The sequence below is a fragment of the Brachyistius frenatus genome, unplaced genomic scaffold, assembly GCF_029030835.1.
Source record: "Brachyistius frenatus isolate BFR_SWC_R1_liver_20210118 unplaced genomic scaffold, ASM2903083v1 Contig_368, whole genome shotgun sequence".
NCBI classification, from domain to species: domain Eukaryota; kingdom Metazoa; phylum Chordata; class Actinopteri; family Embiotocidae; genus Brachyistius; species Brachyistius frenatus.
The window spans coordinates 228,007-250,037 of NW_027210967.1; the positions used below are offsets into that span (position 1 = coordinate 228,007).

At 43.3% G+C, this 22,031-nt stretch overlaps 2 protein-coding genes across 2 annotated transcripts in view; both read left to right on the forward strand.

The window, feature by feature from the left end:
• The window catches only part of LOC138636314 (pleckstrin homology domain-containing family G member 3), a 30,207-nt gene extending 14,572 nt beyond the window's left edge, over window positions 1-15,635 (forward strand). The window contains exons 3-19 of the mRNA XM_069724265.1: window positions 1,112-1,653; window positions 4,259-4,359; window positions 5,911-5,980; window positions 6,072-6,118; window positions 6,213-6,363; window positions 6,633-6,764; window positions 7,294-7,476; window positions 7,668-7,760; window positions 8,548-8,634; window positions 8,715-8,745; window positions 8,966-9,067; window positions 9,247-9,279; window positions 10,156-10,166; window positions 10,504-10,878; window positions 11,622-11,738; window positions 12,640-14,095; window positions 14,215-15,635. Coding sequence (XP_069580366.1) covers window positions 1,112-1,653; window positions 4,259-4,359; window positions 5,911-5,980; window positions 6,072-6,118; window positions 6,213-6,363; window positions 6,633-6,764; window positions 7,294-7,476; window positions 7,668-7,760; window positions 8,548-8,634; window positions 8,715-8,745; window positions 8,966-9,067; window positions 9,247-9,279; window positions 10,156-10,166; window positions 10,504-10,878; window positions 11,622-11,738; window positions 12,640-14,095; window positions 14,215-14,831 — 4,148 coding nt within the window. The 3' untranslated portion in view covers window positions 14,832-15,635. The remainder of the gene's footprint in view (window positions 1-1,111; window positions 1,654-4,258; window positions 4,360-5,910; window positions 5,981-6,071; window positions 6,119-6,212; window positions 6,364-6,632; window positions 6,765-7,293; window positions 7,477-7,667; window positions 7,761-8,547; window positions 8,635-8,714; window positions 8,746-8,965; window positions 9,068-9,246; window positions 9,280-10,155; window positions 10,167-10,503; window positions 10,879-11,621; window positions 11,739-12,639; window positions 14,096-14,214) is intronic.
• A 124-nt stretch (window positions 15,636-15,759) lies between these two features.
• On the forward strand, window positions 15,760-21,811 carry xgb (x globin; the record flags this gene model as incomplete). Its single annotated transcript, XM_069724244.1, has 4 exons — window positions 15,760-16,457; window positions 20,101-20,208; window positions 21,363-21,483; window positions 21,731-21,811. Coding segments are annotated over exons 1-4 (483 nt in total), but the record flags the coding sequence as incomplete, so codon positions are not given.
• Between the last annotated feature and the right edge of the window lie 220 nt (window positions 21,812-22,031).

Here is a 22,031-nt window from a genome sequence, read left to right on the forward strand (position 1 = left end):
GATTCCATTTCTCTTAAATTCAGACATAGCTCCATAAAGACACATAAACAAAGCCCCTGCTCCCTTTGCCCATTTTTTTTCCTTCTCATCTGTTTTCCCCCTCTCTCTCTCTTTTTCCAAGCTTCAGCCTTCAGTAGTCAAGAGAGTGAGAGCGTTGTTCATATAATATGCTGTGTTGTAATTAGGCCATGTCAGTAATGATTTGAGGGAGGCCTTTTACTATAAGCTGCTTCCCTGCTTATTAGTCCGGGGGCAGAAACACAGAGCTCTGAGCTGTCTTTAAATGATTCTTAGATGGTCGTCTGTTCAGTGTAACTACAACATTTCTAGAATCCTATTTAGCTTAAGTTGCTGTGATGTTTTTGAAACCATGTTGTTATTTATTTACTTGGCAAGAGAACATACTGTTTAAGGCAATGTACTGACAGCTTTTTGCATCTAAATACTTCATGCTAACTCCAGAAACTTGCCTTCAAAAGTCTACTGATGATGATAAAAATGTAATAGAACTGCATAACAGTTTTTCTTTCATCGCTGCTTGGAGTTGTTTTGCCCTAAAGAGCTGCATATCTGAGAAAATAACAAATTATAACAATAAATATGCAATGTGAAGCTGTGATATTTACTTTCAGCAGATTCCTTTTAACTAATCAAAGTACCTTAAACACTGCACAGAAGCCATCAGTAAAAGTTTGGTTACAGGGCAGCTGCCAGGTATAAAATGATCGACATGGATATGATTTGGTTTTGCCTAAAATCAGCATTAAATTAACATCATACACCATCAGTCATTGAACTTTATTCAAAAGGCAACTCGACTTCAAGAAGCCTCCAAAAAGTGTCTTCAGTTCCCAGAACTCCTTCAGAGCTGAAGAAGTCTTTCGGTTGAGAGGAAAAATCTTGAAGAAACTAGAAGAAGTCTTGTTGCTTTTTGATAAACGTTATGTTACGTGAGTCACTAAGAACCTTCACGGACATCACACTCCATCACGTTCATTTCCAATCAAATGTTTTGAAGATATACTCAACCAAAAATCTACAGTAAACTGTTCACACTCATTTTCAGATACTGACACCTGTTTTCTGTCTGTGTTCCTCTCACCTGTCCCAGAATGTCCTCAGCTGTCCTCGCCCCTCTCCACCACTGAACATGGCCGGGACAACGTTGATTCGGGCCCAGACTGTTACAGCCAGGTGTGTGTGGAGCCACTGGATGGAGAGAGTGACCGTCCGGTGAGCCTGGTGTCCACCCTGTCCTCCGGTTCATCCCGCGATAGCCGAAGCCTTTTTGGCAGCACGGCGGCCCTTCGTTCCTCCGCCACACCGCCCATACCGAGCGAGGAGGACATAGACTTGGAACTGAGCCCCGCAGAGGGCAGCCGGGAGCGGGCCGGGAACCGGAGTCCCACCGTCGGAGGTTCACGGGGCCGCTGGCAGGAACCTCTGCAGCCGACGGTGATCAGCCACCAGTGGAACAACAACAACGCCGCAGCCGACAGGAGAGCAACGGGGGAAATACCTCATATCCCTGCATCGCCTGTCGTCACGGTCACCATGGCGCCCAATCCTAAACTGACCTATGTGGATCGTGTTGTCATGGAGATCATAGAGACGGAACGCATGTACGTGAAGGACCTGCGCAGCATCGTGGAGGTGAGTCGATGTCCGGGTTATGAAGCTGAATTTTCCATTACAGTTAGTGTTTTGTTTTACTTTCAGCCAAGTATTCACTTTGTGCCAACCATTTTACATTATAGCGAGTAAATCATCAGTGCTCTGTGTATTTAAAACACATATTTGATTTGGATTAACGTACGGCTATGACTTCACGTCTGCAGCTCTCGTTAGAGGTGATTTACTGAACCTGGACAGCCAGGAGCCAAAATAGGGAAATTTTACCTCGATAGCTGTCGAGAGCAAATAATGTCTACTGTGTTTCAAGCAGCTGGTTTTTGGCTAAAAATGAGTCCGGTACTTGTAAAACATCCAGTGGATTTATATTTTTCTCTACCAGGATCCATTCAGGTTTTCCTGCTTTCTAAACAAATCAGCAGGCCAACAGCAAAGAAAGCCGGACATCTGGCAATTGCGTGCTTTGTTTCGAGATTTCTAGTCCGTAGAGATGAAACTTGTCGAGCAGTTTATGATCTGGTTGGAGTGTTTTGTGTAAACTATACTGCATATTTACAGTGCAGTGAAAGTTTACAGTCCGTAGCCTGCAACTGGACGGTGCTCATGCCTGCTGTCAAAAAGCTGCACGGTGCAGGTTTTGTACGGGATGTTACGACCGAAGAGACCACTTATTTCTTATCACTTTTTAAAAATTTTTTTTAACCTTTTGTAGTCTAGAAACAACTTCCAGACAAAGAAACCTTCAAGCTTTCCTTACAAAGAACAGAAGCAGTCACTGCACTGATGGTAATGGCTTTAACACGTGAGGCATTTCTGAGACGGACTGGCAGCGATCCAGCGAGCACCTCTCCTCACCTTGTCTCAGACTGTGCTGGCGTCTAGCATATGCCGTGGGGGGGAGCGCTGCCCCCGTTGCAGCTTAAATAACGACTTGCTCCTGACAAACACTTCCAAGACTTCGAACTATGTCAGTTGACAGGAGCAGCAGCAGCCCAGGCTGGTCTGGACCCGGTCACACAGACCCCTGCTGCAAGCTCCAGCCGAGCCCGAGCTCTCCGGCCGTCCCAGCCAACACAAACACCTCCATCGTTACACCAACTGTAGAAATAACACGGATGAAAGGTTTTCCATAGGCTGTAGTGTGGGAACACGGCCGAGTACAGATGTATTCTCAATCCTTTTATGATTACAGCATGGCTTCATTCATTTTGACTCCTTGCAGCTTACTTTAATTTCACACCAAGCCGGGGATCTGACGGCGGTGTGTGAAACTCTTCCTTCATTTTGACATTGTTTCTTTAGCAAAGCAATCCAAAGCTTCCAATTGACACTTGCACTGAACTTTTGAGCAGCTGTGAGACATGTCCATCCTTATTTTTTTTTTAGATCTAGTTTATCACTCACTCTCTGTTAAAGCTCCTGCTCTCTGTGGGGGTGTCTGTCCACGGGATCAAGCCTTGAGAACAGCCGTTTGACCCCAGCTGGTTTCACATGCCGATATACATGCCCAACACCTGGCCCGGACACGCCCACAACAACCGCGCTCAACGCTGTTCAAACAAGGATGTAGTTGGTTTGTTTAACTCTTGATAAAAAACGTTTTATTGAATCCATAACATTATAATGAGGTCAAAAACCGTCTGCCTGTTCTATGATTAAAAAAAACCAAACAAACAGGTTGTAACACTATAAACTACATGACACCAAACACTGGATTAAAACTCTCGGCATGACAAAGATCACGCGTGTTCAGTGTAACACGAGTGGTGAGTTGTTCTAAAGGAGACTGAGAGACGCCCTTCTGCTCCGGCTGCACCGCAGTTCATTCAGCAGTGTGATGGGATGACTGCACTCCTAATCTGTGTGTGTGTGTGTGTGTGTGTGTGTGTGTGTGTGTGTGTGTGTGTGTGTGTGTGTGTGTGTGTGTGTGCCTCATCATCTGGGGATCTGCGTGCGTGTGCAGGCTGTTTACTCGTTTGCTATTTATTTACTTGCTGCTGGCATGCCTGTTTTTGTCTCGTTAAATGACTCCTCTGAGTTGTTTGTGTGCCACATAAGTGTGTAATTGACCAGAAGAGAGGGTTGTCATCCAGATGTTGATGTTTGTCTTTGTTGCTTCAAGATATTTTTATCTACTTCTGAATACTCCTGAATGTCCGAGGGGAGTCGGGCTTTGGGAGGAGAGCAGACTGTGCTGATGTTTCCAGTCTGGGTACTCTCACACTGTTTTCTACTCTGTGGAACAACTCCTTAAAAGGATCCTTTAGGCATCTCAGAACCAATTATGAATTGATGATCCTGCTTTTTTTTTTTTTTTTTTTTTTTACCACAGAAAAGTCCTGAAATCATGATGCAACACCTGTCTTGTCACGTACATTAGATGACATGTTATTACAGGACTGTAACAATCAGCTGGACAAATCAAATGTCATGTGAAAACACATGACTCAGGGCAGATGATCAAAGAATGATTCATGCAAAAAAACTGATACTCCATACATGCTCCCTCTGCTGGTAGGAATTTGGAAACGTGTGAGATGCTTGACCATTAACATGTTACCTAACATGTTATTTCAGTATGAGATTTTAAGTATAACTCCATTTCTTTGCTGTTTTTTTTTCCCAGGACTATTTGGCACACATTATTGATCTGGGCAACCTTCCAATAAGGCCGGAGCAAGTCTGCGCTCTTTTTGGAAACATAGAGGACATCTACGAGTTCAACAGGTAAATCAAACACGTGCCTCAATTATTAACCTAATGTATACTCTGAATGTCTTTTATGTTTTTAAGATTTTTTTTTTTTTTCAAAAACGACAACAAAAACGTGTTCGTTATCATTGAAGCGACTTCGATTCGTAGCAGAGCAGAAGAGGCTGTGATCAGTTGGTGGAAGAACTTCTCTGTGCAATCTCTTGAAGCTGCTGGATAATGGAGCATATCAGGAAACTTAAGGATGGAGGATGCTTAACTGCTCTTACGTCACTTGCTGCTAATTCCTTGTTGAGTGTCTCAAAGCGGATGCAGTGAGAAACAAAGGAATACTTCACATCGTAGTGAAGACAGTTTTGTAAATACTATATCTCAAAGTCGTGGAAACTGCGGCGCAGCTGGCTTTACATTTCATCATTTTATGTCAGCAGGAGCTCGTTGCCGACCGCCCTGCTTGCCAAAACACACATTAACATTCCTGTCCTGTCATTGTGAGGAGCCTCCCTGGTAATGCCGAGGCTATCATACAGCAACGAAGCACTGCTGGCAAAGATAACGTTTGTTATTACTTTTTAATGACGTCCTAACCAGCTGTACTGCAATGAGAGAGAAATGGGGAGTTTGGATTCAAAGGGCTGTTTTTTCAGAGACGAGGCTCTTCCTCTTGTTACAGGATTTCATTTCACAATGCAAATAATGATATTGGTTTTATTACACTATTGTCTATGTGGAGAAATCCTCGTATCAGCTGGTGAGCAGGTGCCACATGTTGTGCTAACTTGAAAGAAGCTGCTCAGAGGAAACCAGATTATTGTTGCAAAAGAAATGTACAGAAATGTACTTCTTTTTTCAAAGTATGTGTCTGTGTGGAACTTATTTACTTTGCTGTAATACAAGCTTACTGCTTTCATCCACGAGTTTGTGTTTCTTGGTACCACTTAACCCTCTCGGCTGTAAATATTGCTGAACGAGCATTCTTGCAATCTGAACAAATCTGGACAGTGTTCATAATAATACACTTTTCTCATGTGCTGACACATTTGCTTGTGGCTGGTTTCAGTCAATCCACCTCGTCTTTGATCTAATGTTTGAAATGCTTTGTGATTTGTTTTGAGTTCGACTCACATTTTCACGTGTTGCGTTCACGGAACATCTTTTGTGTTGAATGGATGCCACGGTTGGTGATTAGGTTTATTTATTTTCCACAGTTGTGTTCTTCCACATTCATTTGGTTTCGTTCGACTCTCCGGTTTTGCTTTCTCAAGCTCAGAATAATAGTTGATTCTGTTCGGACTCAGTCATGTTCTCGGTTCAACGCGTCCAAAGCCTCCTGTTTAACGGTGTATGGCGCCCTCTACTGGCGTTTCTTTATAACAAAGATCAAACATCACTCGAGTCAAATAACAAAAGTCAGTACCATAGAAAAAGTATATTAGTATTTATGTATTGATGGTTCCCACTAACCATTCATTCCTTATTTTCTTCCTTCCTTTGAGGTCCATCAGTGTTTAATAATTCCTACCTGAACACTCAGCTTTCATGTTATTGTTACGTTCTGCGTTGCAGTGAACTGCTGCAGTCCTTGGACATGTGTAAGAACGACCCCGTGGCCATCGCTCAATGCTTTGTAAATAAGGTGAGAAAAACCACCTTCCAAATACAGCAATATCACTTCCTTAAAGAAACACACAGTGAGTGATGCGTTTGTTTGATTTGTGTTTCTCCAGAGTGAATACTTTGAAATCTACACTCAGTATTGCACCAACTATCCAAAGTAAGTAGCTGGAAGATGTTCTTTTTAAAGTAGCTTTGCTGTTGATGTGACACGTAGAACCGGTTGACAGATGTGCGTCTCCGCTCTCCTCCAGCTCAGTGGCAGCGCTGACCGACTGCATGAGGAGTAAAAGTTTAGCCAAGTTCTTCAGGGACCGTCAGGCTGCTTTGAAGCGCTCCCTCCCTTTGGGCTCCTACCTGCTCAAGCCAGTTCAGAGGATCCTGAAATATCACCTTCTGCTTCAGGTACAAAGTGTCCCCAGAGATCACGTCGCTCCTTCACATCTTTTCTTCAGAAAGCTGCCTCGGTAGATTTATGATATATTATTTATAACTATTCAGATGTAGTTCTTACTCCCTTCTGGATCATGATGAAACGGTGTCATTTTACATTGCTTGTTACAAACATTGAGTGGTTAAATAATTCAACTAATCAAAGAGTGATTTTTGTTTCTCCAGGTTAGTTATTAAGTGTTGAGAATCTAAACGGTCACTGTCCTTAATCTCCTTTAAAGGAAATTGCAAAGCACTTTGACCCGGACGAGGAGGGCTACGAGGTCGTTCAGGAGGCCATAGACACCATGACAGGAGTTGCCTGGTACATCAACGACATGAAGAGGAAACACGAACACGCTGTCAGAGTGCAGGTCAGATGCCACACACGCATAACAGGATACTTTTGAGCAGGTGAATTTATGTCAGTAGCGCTCGCATATAGTACAGTACAAACTCTGAGGTACACGAGCAGCTCTGTTACACACCCCCCCCCCACACACCTCAGTTGCGCAATGCTACCTGAACCTTTTCTGTTCTTCTGTGGGCCTGGAGGGCTCGACGTAATTTCCTCCATTGATTTATTCCACATATTTGCAAGGCAGCCTTTTCTGACTTCCAGCTCTTGCGTAAATATGTATTTTAAAGCTCCACATTTCTAAGTACCTCTAAGCCGATATTGCCCAAGGCAAATCTATGAATGTTCACAATTTGGGTCTGACTTAAATGCTTTTAATGACTTAAATGGGAGGATTGCAGCCTTTTAATGATTTCATCACAGTGCACGTCACCTTGTACGGATGTTGTATAAGGATTAGAAATAAAAGCCGACACCGGGCTAGCATATGCTTGAATGAGATGGCTCATTGTGTGTGTTGTGTGTGTTTTGATGTTCATCTGTAGGAGATACAGTCTCTTCTGATCAACTGGAAGGGTCCTGACCTGACCACCTATGGGGAGCTGGTGCTGGAGGGCACCTTTCATGTGCTGAGGGCGAAGAACACCCGTACGCTCTTCCTCTTCGAAAAGATGCTCCTCATTACCAAGAAAAGAGGAGAACACTATGTCTATAAGATCTATATCTTGGTAGGATTTTCCACATTATTTCAACGTACGTGTGGTTTAACGGTTAATAAGTGTAGAACAGAAAACCAGAATCGATCACATTATCAGTCAAATTGAATGACATTTTTATCGTAAGGACATTTTTGTAATAAGGTAGCATATAAAGTGAGTAGCAGCCTTTCTCTTCATCACTGCATTCTCTATGGTTGCAGTGCTCCACCCTAATGCTACTCGACAGCGCCAAGGATCCCCTGCTCTTCAGTGTTATCCATTTCAAGCATCCCAAGCAGCTCCATACAGTGCAGGTAAATGCAGCGTAGGTGATAACCATTCACGTCCTGCAGCACAAGAATCAGAATCTATTGCTTTTCAGGTTAACTTTGTACTGTTATGTTGTATATACAGTGCAGTCCAGAGTCCAGTAGTCTGAGACTACTCTAAAAATCTGACGGATTTTAAGTTAAAGAAATAAATATTAAAGAAATATAAAAAAAAAAAAAAAAAAATAAAATACCAGAAGTAATAATAAGTAAAGTGAAGAAGAAATATTTAAGATTCTCCACTATTTCCATGTCAGCAGTCAAATGGAGGCAATATTGTCCCGTTAATCATGGTAGCTCCTTCGTACAAAAGGTTGGATTTCCTTGAGTTGTATATCAAAAGATCAATACATCAAGCTTTGTTCACCAAAAGATAGAATAACAGCTAAAGAATTCGCCAAATAAAGAACACAAGACTCCTATCAGTAAAGACCTTCTTGGACTAGTCTCAAAGGACAAGTACCGTCTCTGAGACACTTCTCAGGAGGGGACCAGGGGCAAACATTCGGGGTGGGTGAACACATAACAGCATTTCAGTGGACGCCGTTTAGTTATATTTAAGTTGGTATCAGAACGGAGAGTCACTGTAACTATACAAACATATACTCTCCATGTATATATATATGTGTGTGTGTGTGTGTTTATACTCAGAAAATGTGTGAACAAAATAGTTTTTCTGAACCACTTAGGAGCCAGTGTTTTCTGAATGCACCTGGTGTGTCTTTATTAATGTGAATGACTCTTTCTGAACCACAAGCGCTTGTTGTTCCAGGCCAAGTCCGTAGAAGAGAAGCGTCTGTGGGCTCATCACATTAAGAGGCTCATTCTGGAGAATCACAACACCATCGTCCCACCGAGGGTAAACGACGTCGTCGCTCGCACAGGATTTCCTTCTTCTTTCACTTCTCTAATTAAAATAAACGGTTTCCTTCTTTACAGGCAAAAGAAGCTATCCTGGACAATTCAAACTGTAAGTGTCACGAACTCTAGTTATGATGAATAGGACCCATTGACCCATTTCCATGGCAACCAAAGATGCTGCTTATAAAAGAGAAGGGTGCTTCATTTTCAGTGGAAAAATATGAAATGCCATTTAAGGTGTAACCTGTAACCTGTCCATCTGTGTAGAGAAAGTTGTTTTTAGTAATTGCAGCTCTGAGTGCAATAACATAAGATTTGCTGCTGCTCAGATTCAGGGAAGTACCAATACAGTCCTGAGAGGCTCAAGAGAGCAGAGTCCTGCCAGGCTGAAGACTTCTATCACGGAGGACGAAATGGGAGGAGGAGATCAGGTAAAAGACCCCGATTCATCTTCTATCAATCACAATAACATCAGGCAGCTCTTTGTAGCTGCTTGTCGGGTGAATTCATAAATATTTAAGATTGAGAAAATAATTTTTCTCATTAAGTGTCACTTTAATTGTCAAACCACTAGTGAGCTGTCCCGTTTTTTGTATTTCTCTCTTTTTAGAGCCAGTGAAACAAATAATCCGGAGCGCAAAAGGTTTGTACATCATTACACGTGTTTTTTTGTTATAATCGCTGGATGTTCAGGAGGATTTAGGCAGACTTTAGGATTTAGGTTCAGATTCACTAACAGCGGTTCAGTTTGATCCAAATTCTGGCACCTATCCAGTGGTCCAGCTTCCCCCCCCCACACACACACACACACCAAGGTTATTTTGTGTTTGTTGGATGAGAGCCATTCTTGTCTCCTTTGCACTTGTGCTTTGTTCTCCTTTTTAGAGCCACCTGGAAAACAGATCAAAAGACCCTCACTCACTCACTCACTCACTCACTCACTCACTCACTCACTCCCACTCCACCTCACCCATAATGAAGTTAATTATATGCCAAATTGGGGAAAGGCTTTGTCAGACACAAGCCTTCTCTTCAGTAGTCAGATTCAGCCATGCCCTCAGATCTGTGCGTCTTCCTACTTTCATTGATTCTAATTTGGCCGCCGAAGAATAGAAAACGTCCGTTTTCTTGTCTCCAGTTCTCCTTTGCTCCCAGTCCAGATCAATTTTTGAACCGATATATTGAAGAAGCAATTTTCACGTCAGGCCCCTCTCGTCTGGGTGAGGAAATAGGTCATCACATCCTGGCTAATTGCATCATGTCCAGTTTCGGCCTCTGAGAATACAATTTTTCTAATCGGTATTCATCTAATCACCGGGTGTCCCTTAAGTCTGGACCAGACTAACAACTGCCTCGCTCAGTCCTCCTTTGGAGGCAGAGATTGTGTCTCGACCATAATTGTACAAGATGAATGTGGTATTGAGGTTAGCTTGTCACATAATATTTGACTTGCTTTTTATTGACATTTTAATTTCTTTATCTCTCTGCCTCCTCCTCTTTCTCTTTGTCCTCCATGCAGCTGTTTTGAAGGTAAGCATCTGAAATTCAAATGATATCTTTTATTAAGCCTTCATAAGATTCTTCAATCTGTTGTAGCAAAGCAGTTTATTTAGGTCTCTGGGCTCTGGTGAGATATGGTTTCTCCTGTTGTGACACAGCAGCTCAAACTTTTTATTCCAATTGAAAAAGAAACACAAAGTCCAATCCTGATCTTCACAAAACATTCTTTGACTTGCTCTGGATCACAAAAATCATATCTCATCCAAAGCTGCTTTTATGATGATTTCATCCCATTTACAGCCTTGCAATCACAACATGGCACTGGGCTTGCAATAACAAACCACATGTCTGTGACTTCACGCTACAGCATGCAGACAGTGAGGGTGCACTGCTGGAGGATAGGTGCTACCTTCAGTCAGCCACTAGTGTCAGTACACTCACCTCCAGTCTAGGCGAGCCCCAGGCTGACAGGCCATGTGTGGAGGATCTGATTCCCAGAATGGACTCTCTGGAGCAGCTAAGTCCTACTGACATTGACCCCAAACTGGGCTCTTCACCCAGTGAGGGGGGGCTGCAGCAGCAGGAGGAGGAGGAGGAGGAGGAGGAGGAAGAGGGGGAGAGTTACCCGGAAGATATACTGATGGGAGACGACCAGGTAGCCGACTTTGCCAGCTCAGTGCTGGCAGCCATCTCCTGCTGGCACTATAGAGCCAGAGCTTTGCTATCTACTCACTTCACAACGGTGAGGGTTTCTGACACCCACGGGTTTCCCATTTCCTGGTTTGCCAATACTCTCTGCCACTCTTTCTCCCACGCCGGCTCTCGTCCCTCTCCCTCTTCTTTTTTTTCTTCCCTATAAACCCAACCACCCAACACCTTCTGCCATTTGCTCTGTGCATGGACCGGAGCTCTGTCCGACTGCTGATAATGAACTTTTTAAACGTTTGGGTGAATCTTAAAAATCACACCTGCTGCATGTCTTTGGTATTGTTTTGCTCAGGTCCTCTCACTGTGCATGCACTCTTCTTTTGTCATTTTCCTCATCTGTGTGTTTCTTTATTGTGTGTTTTGAGACATGTTGAATCTTAAGCCATGCCTGTATTTGCATTGGAACCAGCAGCTTGATGCGCTCTGTTAAATATTGTTTGGCTTCAAAGGTTAATGGAGCCATCTAATTAAATGATCATTATAATAGCAAGAGCTTTGCTCTTTGATAATCATATTCCCCCTCTGAATTTTCATATGTAAAGTCTTTGTTGAGATTAATTGTTCCAGCAGTATTGTTTCTGGATGTGAATGCATATTGATCTTCTCGATAGAAAGACTTTTATTGTGGATTTTTCAGGAATGACCTGAATGCACATTAAATGTTTGTTCACTGTGACAACCTCTTTTGCTACATGCTGCTTCACGGAGGGATCTCTGGAGGATTTACAATTTAAAAAAAAAAAACTTTTGGTATTCATATCGAGTTTACTGTTTTAGGATGATCAGATCACAGATACTGCTGAACTAAGAACTACAGCACAAGATGGGGAAGAAACATGCAGGCGGGAGGAAAACCACAGAGATGTGGCTGTGAAAGAAACCCTCAGCACACAGGTACTGAATAAAGCTCAGTACTGTATAACACACACATCCATTCAATCTCATTTCCACGTGTGTCTCTGAGGTGACTTTTATTCACTCTATTAAAAACTGCCCATCTGTCCTCTTGTCTGTCGCTGAGCCATTGTATACTTTGAATGTGACTCATTCACAGACGGATAACAGCAGCAGCACACGGTGAAAGAGATTCGATAGTACATTAGATATATAAGTAAGTTTCCTACCTAATAGATGCCCTTCGCCATGAGCGCAGCATTTCTCTGAGGCTCATTTAAGAACCTGCCTCATGCTACGTTAGTGATGTTTGTAGTTCTGGAAATTTAAATACCACACACATACTGTTGTCCTGTGAGCTGCCCTCCCACTGAGAAAGGCCTTTGTTTTAGAGGGCAGCTACAGTTCTTGTCTGATTTTCATTATCAGTAACTTTGCTAAACCGCTTCTGCATCCAAGCAGAGAGCAGGTTGTAATTCTTCCTAACCTTATCGCCACCACACAACTCCAAGCAGCACTTTTTGCAATTACAGGCACTCCAGAAGAGGCGACGCCTGGAAACAAATTTACATTAATGGCAGCCGAGGCTGACATCAGCAGTCTGAACACTGTTGGAGCTACAGACATCATAATAGTCCCTGTTGGACTCAGCGAGGGAAATAAAAATGGTCCCGTAAAGAGTGATTGTCCTTCGCACCATTTACCACATTGAGATATTGTACATGGAAATAGGTCACTGTAATGATACGATTAAAGACATGCATCACAAATTATGGATGCTTTGGATCAAACTGCCCAGATGAAGCACCATTAAATCAATGGGGAGTGGAGAGTGCCGGCTATTACAGTGTGTCTTTTACTCATTACGTCCCACTTTGCAAACACTCTTCTCATGTTTCAGATCAATGTGCAGGAGCCGTGTCCTCTAGACGGTGTCCGTCAAGTAAAGAAGAGCGATCAGCTGGAGGTGGATGACTCCCGACGCTCCGACTCGCCCGTGACCCCCTCCAAACAAAAACCCGAGACCCCAGAACCTCTGGATACCTCGAGGGAAATGGAAGAGGAAGGAGGGAGTGATTCCTCTGGTCTCCAGCTGGAGGAGACGAGTGTACTGACGAATGGGGAACTCTCAGAGGAGGAAGAGGAAGTGCTTTCAGATAATAAAAGCATCCTGCCTTCCTCTGTGTTGGACCAGGCGAGCACAATAGCGGAGCATTTTATCAGCAGCCTGTCCAGGCGGAGCAGTCTAGTGTCGGAGGACCTGGGATCCGTCGCCTGCCCCTCACCGTTAATAGATAATGATGCCTTCCAAAGTCTTTCAGCCTGCATGGACTTGGAGAAACAGACCCAGATGTTGGTCAGCTGCTCAGCACCTCCAGAGACAACCTCAGAGGCTAATCTGTCAGTTCCTGTGCATGAACCTGCGCTGGACGCTTTCATCGAAGGAGAACGCACGTCCACTCTGTCCAAACAAGATCGCCTCCTCATCCACAAAATCCGACGATACTACGAGTACGCTGAGGACCAAGATGCAAACTTCAGCCTCAGGCGCAGGGAGAGTCTGTCCTATATTCCAGCAGGTCTGGTCCGGCACCTGAGTCGACAGCTCAACAGTGTTCCTCAGGAGAAGGCCGTCTCGGTCCACAGGAAGGGCCTCTTTCAGAACAGGCCCACTTCTTGGTCTGTGTTTGACCTTCCCGGTTTAGAAAAGAGTCGAAACACTGAAACCTTTCAACAAATTGAGCCACAGAGACCAGCTGAAGCCAAGGCGAGGTCTCATAGCGTCACAGAAGCTTCTACCAGAGAAGAGGAGTTCAGACTTTCGTCCGACATGCTAAAGGTTTGGCAAGTTATGGAAACTGAGGAGGAAGGCCGGGAAGTCCAGCAGATTTCAGAAGACGAAGTTGATGAGTCAGGATTAGAAGTGACACAAGATATCAGCTCAGACTCTTTAGATGTTAAAATCAGTGAGCAGCCAGCTCGCATTTTAGAAGAGAGTGAAGGAAGAACCGCCTCAGAAAGTTCCTCCATGTCATCACCCACCACAACTTCCCCCAAAGTGGAGGACGGGTGTGGTCTGGACTCTACGCCACATAAGACGTTTCAAGAGAACAGCAATGTCAACCAAAGCCAACTAGCAAAGATCATCAGCTTCCGCACAAGCATGGATGAGGATCAGATCCTACAGGACATGGGAAAGGTGAAGAACAAGGTGTTCCAGCTGGCTCGTCAGTACAGCCAGCGCATTAAAAACAACAGACCCATCGTCTGGCAGAGGAACCGAGACACAGCGACTCAACAAGGCTTCAAGAATATGTCTGCTGTCCAGGAGGAGAAGATGCAGTTGAGGAAAAGGGGTAAATAGGGAGCAAATGATTGCTGTACTGCTTTCTTTTGCAGTAACCTGCCACTTTGGTTTGTGTATAGAGAACTGAAACAGCTTTCTTTGCATGTTTGTTTTTGTGCATGTATGCAGGTAAACCCAACCTGAGATTGCCTTTGAATGCTTGTGATCAGGCCGTCATCCATGAGGTGTGTTCTCCGAGTCCAGTCCAGACGCCCAGCTCTGCATCCAGCTCCCAGAGCACAGTCACCGGCCCGCAGAGCCCACAGCCGGTCACCTTCCACTGGCCTGATGTTCAGGAGCTGCGCTCCAAATACACAAAGACCTCCCTCCACTCAAAAATAACCCGTAGCTGCACAGTCCCCAACGGGGTGCTGGAGAGCTGTGCAAACAGGTGTAATGGCTGCTCATACAAGTACAACAGCTTCTCAGACCTCCGCAAAGCTGTGAGAGACGGTCCTGGGAAAGAGTCTGAAGCTGTATACAAGGAAAAGTGTCCAGTGGTAGAGGACTGGTCGCAGCACCAGACGCAGCCTCATCCCCTGCTGTGCAGGTGGAGCTCCTTGGACCACATGCTCGGGTCTCTACCCCTCCATGAAGTACAGAACCTTCAGGAACCTGTGAGGACCTGCCTCCTTCAGGAGGACAGCGCAGCAAAGTCTGCTGTCCTGAGTTCAGGGAAGACCTCAGAAAGTAATCTAGTGAGGAGCTTACGGGAGAAGTTTCAGAGCTTAAGCACGAGCTCGTGAACATTTGAACGTTATGTTTATTTTATGAGGAACTATCACATGAAAACATTTTCTGACATGAGCATCTGTTTTTTTTTTTTCCTGTTTTCTCCCTCAAAAGAATGCAACTTGTTGTCTGCACAGTGTTTTCAGGATCAGGGACTCAGTGATGATGCTGCCACCAGTGTAACATAAAAGGGATTTTATTGGTTATCGGTAAGGCCATGAGAGAAAAGCATATTGTCTTTAAAAATGTGTATTGCAATATTTATACACTGGCTATCTGCACAGTATATGGTTTCTGTATAAATATGTATATAGTCCTCTGTATCAAGTGAAGATTAGGTTCTACTTTATCATCATATGCATGTATTTGGTGCGGTCACTCTTGTTATAGTGACTATAGCGCTGTCATCATTAACTATGTAAACAGTCAGCTGAGAGTTTTAGTGGAGAAAAAAAAGGAGCTGAAGTGTCAGCGCAGAAAGTCTCCGTCAACGTACCAAAGAGGTTTGACTTTGTCCGGTTTTTTTGTGTTTTTTTTTTAATGCATGTGGTCACAGCAATAATTTGCCTCCACGTTTACTGTAGCTGCTTGTAAAACAATTATCACACATCACTGGAGCTTTATTTTACTCAGTACGTTTTATATTTTCTTGAACATTATTTATGAAACTGTATATTTGAAAAAGATTAGTCTTGTGTAAATACCTGAATGATAGCAACCTCCTTTTTACTTTTTGGTTCCAGAGAAAACCTCGTTTCATACTTGCAGCTTCCCACATTTCCAATAAAAATAGAAATGGTGAGTTTCCACAAGTGCCTCTTCGTCAGTGCTCGACATTTGTAGTGGGGCAGTTTAGTTAACTTCAAAGACATTGGTCTTTGTAAAAGAGAGTGGTGAGAGAAGAACTAAGGAAACACGTGATCAAATAAAATGCCATTTAAATGTTCTTTAGCAACTTATAATAACAAACACTTGTATTGGCTTTATTCTTCAGGCCTTTTCCAATCTACTCATTGATCTATAACTGAACTAGATTAAAAAAAAAAAAAAAAAAAATCGCAATAGCATTTAATGCATAGTGTACATAACATGGAGCATGTGAAAGAACATTTCCAGTTGGCCTTGAAAAGCTGCTCCGAGTCAGCCACCATCAGACTGACTTACACCGGAAGTCACGCACGGCTGCCCTTCAACATAAAGGCGCTCTCGCCGCTCAGTGCTCCCCGCAACATGTGCTCATAGATGAGGGTGTTTTATTTTGAACCAAACAGCAGAACTGACCGTCCTGTCTGTTTGCTGAGCTGACGACCTGCGTGGCACCCACTGGAGGAGTGAAGTGGAGTTCAAGACGCGCACCCAAACCAGCAGGTTTCCTCTGGCACTAAAGTGTTTCACCAGCGGGTTTTTTTCCTCCTGGATTGCCTAAAAAAAAACACCAACCATTGTGTCATTTCTTTTAGATGAAGAATGGGCTGCGCAATATCAGGTCTAGCAGCGAAATCCCACTTTGCAGAAAGGAACACGGAGGATGCTGCTGCTGCTGCTGCGCGTCCCAGCGACGCTCAGATTCAGATGATCAAGGACTCATGGAAAGTTATCCGGGACGATATAGCCAAAGTTGGGATTATTATGTTTGTCAGGTAAGATGTTCACGTTTTTCCTACACTTTTCCGATTCTGGTTGCATTTGAAAAACTCCAAATTGAAGAAAATATTGATCGGGAAGGATGGTGGACACTTGAGCCTCAGGAATGTTATAATGTATTATAGTAGAGAATTATAAGAGCACACTGAGTAGCCTTTATAATCAGTAATTACTGAGGAAAGCAGAGGTTTGATACGAGATCCTGTGGAGATGATACAAGTGGAGTTGATCAATTTATTCTAAAAACTGCAGATTTTGCGCCCAAAGAACCTCAATATACGAAAAAAAAAAAAAAAAAAGCCAGTTTTATTCTACTTCGATTTTCTGTATCTCTCGTGTTTGAATGAGAAACGAAGCCTTTTCAGTGTAACCTGCTTCTTGAACCATCTGCACTGTGTGCTGACCTGCTGCTCAAAGTTAAAGTGGTGTGGGAGGGTACACAGATCCACTGTGCTGATGGCACGGACCTCTTTATCAACCACAAACTGAGCATCCCTCCACCTCCACCACCTCCCTTCGATCTGTCTTGTGACCCACAGCTTTTCATTGAAAGCTCGGAGCAGAATACCCCTCCTCCCTTCTTATCACTTCATATCACATCTTAACGTTGTTACACAGAGCTCCATGTCTGTCATTGTAGCCTACTATACAATCAAAGGCAGTAGCCATCAGGAAACCTCATTTGATCAATTATGATGATAACCAGCTTCCGGGAAAACATCCTTGGCTTTTCTTCTTGGCAGGAAAAAAAACAAGTGAATGCAGTTAGCGGTAAAGACTGCTAGAGAGTTGAATTGGTTGACCTTCTGCGTTCGCCTGGAAATGTGTGGGTCATTTGTAGGTCAGGCCTACCTCAGAGGCCCCAAGGCTGTCAGGGCCCGTATCTCCTGCCTGAACAGTGATTGTTACAGTAAAGCAACAAATGGGAGTCACCAGTTTTTCCTTGTGTTCTCTGAATTTAACATTTGAAAAATGTTCCTCTGTCAAATCCTGCTGAAATAAGATACAGATATTGTAGTTGTAATTAGTACATAATGGAAGTGAATAAAACTTCTATGCAGTGCCAATTAAAATTCCACTTGAGCCATTTAGAGTGTCTGCATCATCTTATGCATGCTTGCATGTGCACTCATGTCCACAATGTGCAAACAATGGGAGAAAATAACAAGTTCACTGTGTTGACAAAGATGAAAAAATAAAAAAAAGTGCAGCCAGTTTCTTTTTCTTTGCTTTCATTGATGACGCTGGTGAGCAGAAGGTCACTTTGTCCCACTGAACCTGGTTCTCTCCAAGTAAGTAACACATTCATCCAATCTATGAAAAACACTGCAGTGTTACAGAGTTTATTGTAATAAATTTAGAATGCTTTGAAGTGAATATATTGCTCTGCATAATTTCCATTTGCGAGGCCATGTGTAACAAAACTGTAAACACACATTCATCCCACAGACGGCTTGAATGGTGAGTACCACCAGTTGTAATATACTGTACTTTCAAAGCAACGGGCCCAACTGAGAGCTCCACACAAAACAGGACAGCATGAGAGTAAGTAATGTGTGTAATGGTTTAATGTTTTAGAACAACCTTCTAAACTCATTCACATTTGGTCTGTAGTCAGAGCTTGTCAATATATTGTATTTCTATAGACCTCTCCACATTATCATCTGCCTGTCAAAGGCCTCTGACAAGCAGCATGTTTTTTGCAGCAGCTATTAGAGAAGCCACCACTTCTCTAACACCTACCCAACACCTGCTTTCATCTATCCATCCAACCGGGGGCGGGGGGGGGCACATGTCATAGACATCTAATGCATTTATTCATGGAGACTCTGCTGCTTTATATTTCGGGTTTAACACACGCAGGGTTTTTTCCTCTCCGCAGCAGAGCTGGAGGCCACAGAAAAAACAATAAATGGAAAAAATAGAATGAGCTTCTGTTTGACCTGTCACACCCATAATTATTTAAAATTCTGATGTAGTATTAATATTTCAGTCTGTTTTACAGATCAACACCCAACATGTTCCGGTTGTTAGCCAACAGGCATGCATGATTTAACAGTGGCCTTTTATATTATTGACTAATAAACGAGGAAAAAGAAGATTGTTATTGTTCTGATAATAGAAGCAGCAGGTGGCCACATCCCATCATGTGGAGCATGACTGTGGCATAGGGACACCACTTTAAACTCGGTTCTGAACAGGGATCTTTATCTCTCTGATCTTCCTTCTTGCTTGTCAGCATGAGTGAAAATATTATTTCTTGCAAGTATATATTTAGTTATTTCGAATTGGTTTTTATAACTCATGCATGTTTGTCAATAAGGCGATAAAGTCTGTTGTTATTAAAATATATATTTAAGGCACATTGATGTCAGACTAGAAAAATAAACTCCACCTCAACCAAATAATGTTTATTTAATGTTCCTCTTCTTTTTTTTTTGCATTTGTAAGACTAATCACCCTTAAAGAAAAACTACATGAATTTTGCATGTGCAAAAACTCATGTGATTTGTACATGTGAAACATGTATTTTGCTCATTAGAAATGTGGTTTTGGAACATTATCATGGTGTAATGTGTGAAACTCATGAAGATTCCCTTGTGAAAACCTTTACACATATTTTCCCATGTTATCATATGTTGCAACATGTTAAACATGTGTCATAAATGTGATCACTTGTCCAATTATTAAAATGTGTTTTTCCCTGTAAGGTCAGTTTCTGTCCTGGCATTGGTCACAAGAAACCAGTAATTTCCATTCATCATTATTTGCCAACATGTTATTGGTAGAATTCAGTTTTCTAGATAACATCAAATTCCCACTCTGACCTGCATCTAATATTTCACACACCAATGAAATCAGCGCCATCACTAGCTGCTCTCAGCTCATGTCCCTGGATCAAGTTTAAAATATGTTTTCAAAGTCCTCCCCACAACCTCTGACAACATCATAACCATGTATCCTCCCTTTGATGCGTGTCCTAAACCTTTTCCTTCATTGAAAAACAGATTCAGAATAAGCCTTGCATTGCAGCGTGCGCCCGACTCGAGATAATTGTGTATTCTGGTAGCATCACCAATCAAAGCTCGCTCGGCTGGAGTCTAAAAGGATCTCTGATTGGATGGTAGCCTGCTTTCACGCTCAGGTTAAAGATATTTATTGAGGTTAAATCAGAGGGGAAACTGCAGCAGGGGCAGTGGCTCCATCTAACTGAGGCTCTGTCACGGCTCTGACAGGGCAGGGTGGCTCATCACAGCCGCGGGTGGCAATGAGGGTATGGATTGGCTGGCTAACTCACAAAGACCCCCCCGTGGTCTGTTACTGATTGCAGCTGCTGGGTGTAAAAAAAAAAAAACGGAGTGGAAGGAACTGATGATGAGAAGAATGAGTGTAAGATCAGAAAGGCATATCAGATCTCTATTGAAAGTGTCGGGTGGAGAGAACGTCTGAAGGATGAGAGCGAAGCCTCTCATGTTGCCGAGGTGACGAGTTGACTGAGAGGGAACGATCACAGCTGTCCGCTCTCAAACTCCAAACTCTCAAAATCTCAGAATGGAAACTCAGGAGTGGAGGTTTGTTATTGGTGCAGGAATGAACGCTCACTGGTGGCTGCTTGTGCTGTTGTTGTCATGGTAACAGGTTGTTTGAGACCCATCCCGAGTGCAAAGATGTCTTCTTCCTGTTCCGAGACGTGGAGGACCTGGAGAGGTTGCGGACCAGCCGGGAACTGCGGGCACACGGCTTACGGTCAGTTCATTACATCCACATCCACATCAATACATCCACATGATGACCCCTGAACAGCCAATGGAAGCACAGCACAGCGCTGCACGTTGCACACCGGGACCATGTTGATTTCCAGCACTTACCTACCTGTAAAAGTGTAACCGTGGCACACAAGTTTCTGTCACAATGATGACGGTGATGTCACTTGCTTTGTAAAACTCTTGTTACAGTACAAGACTGCTGTGATAATATATTTTTATACTGTCGATGCATAAGTCCTTCTCTTAAAGTGTAAACCTTCATATCTAGAGAGGGAGCAGCTCAAGGTTGATGGAGGTCTGCATGTTGTTGTAAGAAACACAATAAAATAAGACATTCGAATAAAAAAGACATTCAAATTGCATTTTATTTTGTATTATTGTTCTGAGTCTCTGTGATCATTTCACATTTCCTTGTGGTAATTTTGAATGCCTTTGTGCCCGTTTATGGACAATTGATTGACTTTCAACAAGAAATGTCACTAGTTTTTCTTTCACTTAAGTCGAACAACAATAGATGATAAACCTGTGTTTCCCAGATTGCAGGTTGAGACACAAACCAGAAGACATGTGGCAGAGCAAAGCCTCTCAGATGGTCATAATCAGGATGGTGCTCACCACTCCGCTGCAGACAGGGCGTGCAGCATCCATCGCAGCCACTTGTCTTGCTGATTCCCAGCATGCATCATGCCTCTCTCCACACATGATGCCGAAGCAGCCAATTCTGCCTGAGGACCTGAAGGTGCAGAGGGTAGTCTAGCAGGCAAGACATGTGTCCCAGCGTGAACCGGCTGATCTTAAACTCAGTGATGAACCCTTCAGCACAAACCCTTCGTTCATCCTCCAAACTATCACGCGCACGATACTCAGCACTGACGGCAGAAACGCACACACAGAAAAACACCAAAAAAGGAAATTGATCCTGTGGTGTTTCGTGCAGAGAAAGTTGTATTCAGATTGGATGAAGCTTCGTGTGTGAGCGAGACTGACACGTGTGATCGATTATATTTATTTTTCTTGGCTTTTGAGTTGGTGAGCCTGCGAGTGTCATCGTGAAACCTTCTAACAGAGAAATGCATCACTTGATAATCACCTAACTACTAAACCCCGAGTCTTTTTTTCCCCCATCTCTTCAAGGGTGATGTCTTTTATCGAGAAAAGTGTGGCTCGACTGGATCAGCTGGACAGACTGGAGGCTTTGGCTCTGGAGCTGGGAAAAAGCCATTTTCACTACAACGCGCCACCCAAGTACTACAATGTAAGACCCCGATGATCCCAGCAGCGTTGAGCTGCAGTCTGCATGTCATGCTGCTTTGTTTACAGAGGAGTGCACATATTTCTGATTTCTTTGCACTCCTCATTATACTGAGACCTCTGGAGTCGCAGCAGCTGAACGAGCTGACGCACATCCAAAATGCTGAACACACCTCCTCTAATCAATGAGGACGCCGGGTGTTGGTGACCAAGTCATGAGCACATCAGTATGTCGCATTATTGTTTTCCAGTACGTCGGAGCAGAATTCATCTGCGCCGTGCAGCCCATCCTGAAGGAGAAGTGGACATCAGAGCTGGAGGAGGCGTGGAAGGTAAAGCTTCCACTTCCCTACATGTCAGAGAGAAATATCGGACTTTCTACTGTCTGAAAACTTAAGATATTGTTAAGCTAAAGATTTGTCACAGTAGATAATATAACAAGATTTTCAAAATAAAACACATTGTTTAAAACTAAACTGGTGGTTTCCAAAAGGGTTGCACAATTTATCCATATCACATCAAATGTTGTAATATGAAAATATATTCCGTCTT